Raw genomic sequence first — 3050 nt, 5'->3', positions numbered from 1 at the left:
TCCATTAACCACTCATGTTTTTGTAGCTCCTCCATAAGCTACCATCCATCGATCTTCTAGTGAACCCGCGTTCAAAGTTCCTGATGCCCAATACTATGCTCCAGAACCAACTTTCAAGGTGTCGGATCCCTATTGCTATAGCCCTCACTTCGAGCCTCCCGTTGAAACTGAAAAGCCTGCTAAGAATGTGGAGCAAGACGATATATCCAGGTAGGTGAAGAGTCTAGAGCAGTCTTTGAGAAACATGCAAGGAATAGGGAGCCAAGTAAGTGTGTCTTACAAGGACTTATGCTTGTTCCCTGATTTTCAACTGCCCGCTGGATTTAAGATGCCAAAGTTTGACTTGTATGACGGACATGGGGATCCAGTGGCTCATTTGAGAGGTTATTGTAGCAAGATGAGAGGGGCCAGCGGGAAAGACGAGCTGTTAATGGCCTATTTTAGTCATAGCTTGATTGGTGTTGCCTTGGAATGGTACACCCGACAAGATGCGTGCAGGTGGTACATATGGGACGATATGGCTCAGGCCTTTTCCCGGCACTTTCAGTACAATATAGAAATTGTCCTGGATCGCCTGTCCCTGACCAAGATGCAAAAGAAGCCTAATGAAAGCTTTAGGGAATACAGATCAGATGGAGAGAATAAGCTGTCCAGGTCAATCCTCCGATGGAGACGAGATGGTTAAGTATTTTCTCCAAGCTTAAGAGCCTACTTACTTTGGCCACTTGATCTTAGTCATGGGTAAGCCTTTATTGATGTGGTAAAGATTGGAGAAATGTCGGATGAGGGACTCAAGTCAAGCAAGATCATGAGCTACTCCACTATAAAAGCAACCACGCAGGCAATCTAGAACGGAAGGTTTGTTAGGCAAGAAGAAAAATGATGATGTTGCAATGGTTATCTCTGGACCATGGCGTGGCCCAAGGGGTCTGCCTACCAGTACACTCAGCCTCTACCCCAACCCCAAGACTACACCCAAGCTCCATATAATCCACCCCAACATAATTTCCCACCACAAGACCCTCAATACTCAGTCAGACCACCCTAGTACCATGTTCACCACGCACAATCATATGCTTAACCCCCTCCTTACCCGCAATGGTATACGCCAGCCCCACAAAACCCTTATCCACCCCCACAACCCTAACAAAACCCTACTGGCCTAAACTTTCGACCCAGGCCGGAGTATAAAAGAGAAAGGCAGCAACAGAAAGAAACTTTCACCCCTCTTGGAGAGCCCTGTGCCAATTTATTTCAAAGGTTGAGGTAATTGGATGTGCTGAGGCCGATTGAGGCAAAGATACCGAATCCACCCCCAAAGAACCTTGATTATTCTCTGAGGTGCACATATTGTTCTAATGCCCCGGGGCACGACATAGAGAAGTGTTGGAATTTGGAAAGGGCAATCCAAGATCTTATTGACACAAATCAAATTGTAGTCCAGAGCCCGAATACGCCAAACATCAACCAAAATTGCCAGCCCATGCAGAGACACACATGATTGAACTAGTTCGTAAGGATGGGGGGTTCGAGAATTCTTCCAAGTCCGTTATGACGGCGCCAAAAACTTGTCGCTCCCAAACGCATACGCAAGTATACGTGGTCGTACAAGTAATAAAATGATAAGTTGAGTGTCGAACCCAAAGAGACTTGTATCAACTACCCACTAAAATCACCAAGATTGTTATTCAGTTAAGCCAAAATCGAGTTCAAGAATATGATTATACTAAACTATAATTCTAAGTAGTAACTAAATTATCAAGTAGTAAGATAATTGTGTATTCAGTAGAGACAGATATTCCAGGGTTGTGATCGATTCACCAATCCTATTGTGTTCTAGTTAACTCTCCCTTTCATACAATTCACTCATGGTTGCTAATTAATCGAACAGTTGCTCTCATAGCCTTCTCCCAAAGTACTACTCGCCTATTCAAAATAGATTAACACTTATATTCCTATGGAATCAATCTATCAAGAACGCATTAAGATTACGATATTTAATTAAGCACGGTGACTAGGTATATTCCTATCCTAACCACAAATTCGCCCTCCTAAGAGTTAAGATCGTGCTCTCTTCAATTCTTCTCTAATCTAAACACGACTTTCCCAAGCATAACATAGATAGTAAATAGAACCTAACTGCTGGCCAGATAATTAAGCAATTAATCACAGAATTGAAGAAACAACCATATATTAGTGAATTGTAATAGAGGTTAAGTCAACATTAAACAACAATATTCATGGCTAAATCACAACCCCAGAACGATGGGTTTTAGCCACTCATGTTCGTAATAATAATTTTCCAAGTAGTTTGCATAAACAAACTACAAAGAAAAGATAAAGGGAAGAAGAACTCTATGATTTTCTCCTCCACAAGTTGTCCACGTTATATTCTTGCCTTAGGTCACAAAACTCTCCTAAGAATGGTGTTTAATGACTATTTATATGTGTAGGGAAAAGACCCAAATGAAATAACAAAGTCCAAAACCAAATAGGAAACAAAATAGGCTTTAAAAACTCGAAACACTCTCGCTACAGGCCTCGTCTCGCGAGGCAAAATGCCTAGTCCACCTCGCCTCAGCCCGTGCACCGCAACCTCTAACGCGCACTTTCCACTGTGCGATGCATGCTCTATAGCATGCTAGAATGCTCGCGTCGCCCACTATATCACCTTCAAAATGGCTTGCTACGCTTGCTTTTGCTTACATTTTTGATTCTGTTGCTTTGTCTTTCTTCTTTCCTATTTCACTGCTTCGTTCCACTTTCAAGTTTCAATTCTTCTTTCTTTCTTCTTTCGTTCCACTTTCAATTCTTGCTTTGTTTCTTTTTTTTCTTCTTCTTTTGCATTGGTTACACTTTTGTCTTCCTTTGTAATTAAATACCTACTAATTAAATACTCATACTTCATTTTTGTAGTGTATAAAATACACATAAAATTTTTACTTTGCTCCCAATTTCGTCTTCCACGCACCTACACATAAAATAGACTCAATTAAGCACAAATATAGTATAGTTTAGCATTAAAGCACCTAAAATGTAAGGTAAGTAAT

The 3050-nt window shown here is 41.2% G+C and overlaps 1 protein-coding gene across 1 annotated transcript; it reads left to right on the top strand.

The window, feature by feature from the left end:
- The first annotated feature begins 244 nt into the window (after positions 1 to 244).
- On the top strand, positions 245 to 685 carry LOC117278542 (uncharacterized). Its single transcript, XM_033658019.1, has one exon. The coding sequence runs from the start codon at positions 245 to 247 to the stop codon at positions 683 to 685; it is 441 nt and encodes a 146-aa protein (XP_033513910.1).
- The last annotated feature ends 2365 nt before the right edge of the window (positions 686 to 3050 follow it).

Source organism: Nicotiana tomentosiformis, chromosome 1 (assembly GCF_000390325.3).
Source record: "Nicotiana tomentosiformis chromosome 1, ASM39032v3, whole genome shotgun sequence".
Taxonomy (NCBI): Eukaryota; Viridiplantae; Streptophyta; class Magnoliopsida; order Solanales; family Solanaceae; genus Nicotiana; species Nicotiana tomentosiformis.
Note: the sequence above shows the minus strand (reverse complement) of the source record. Positions and strands in the feature narration are given on the sequence as shown.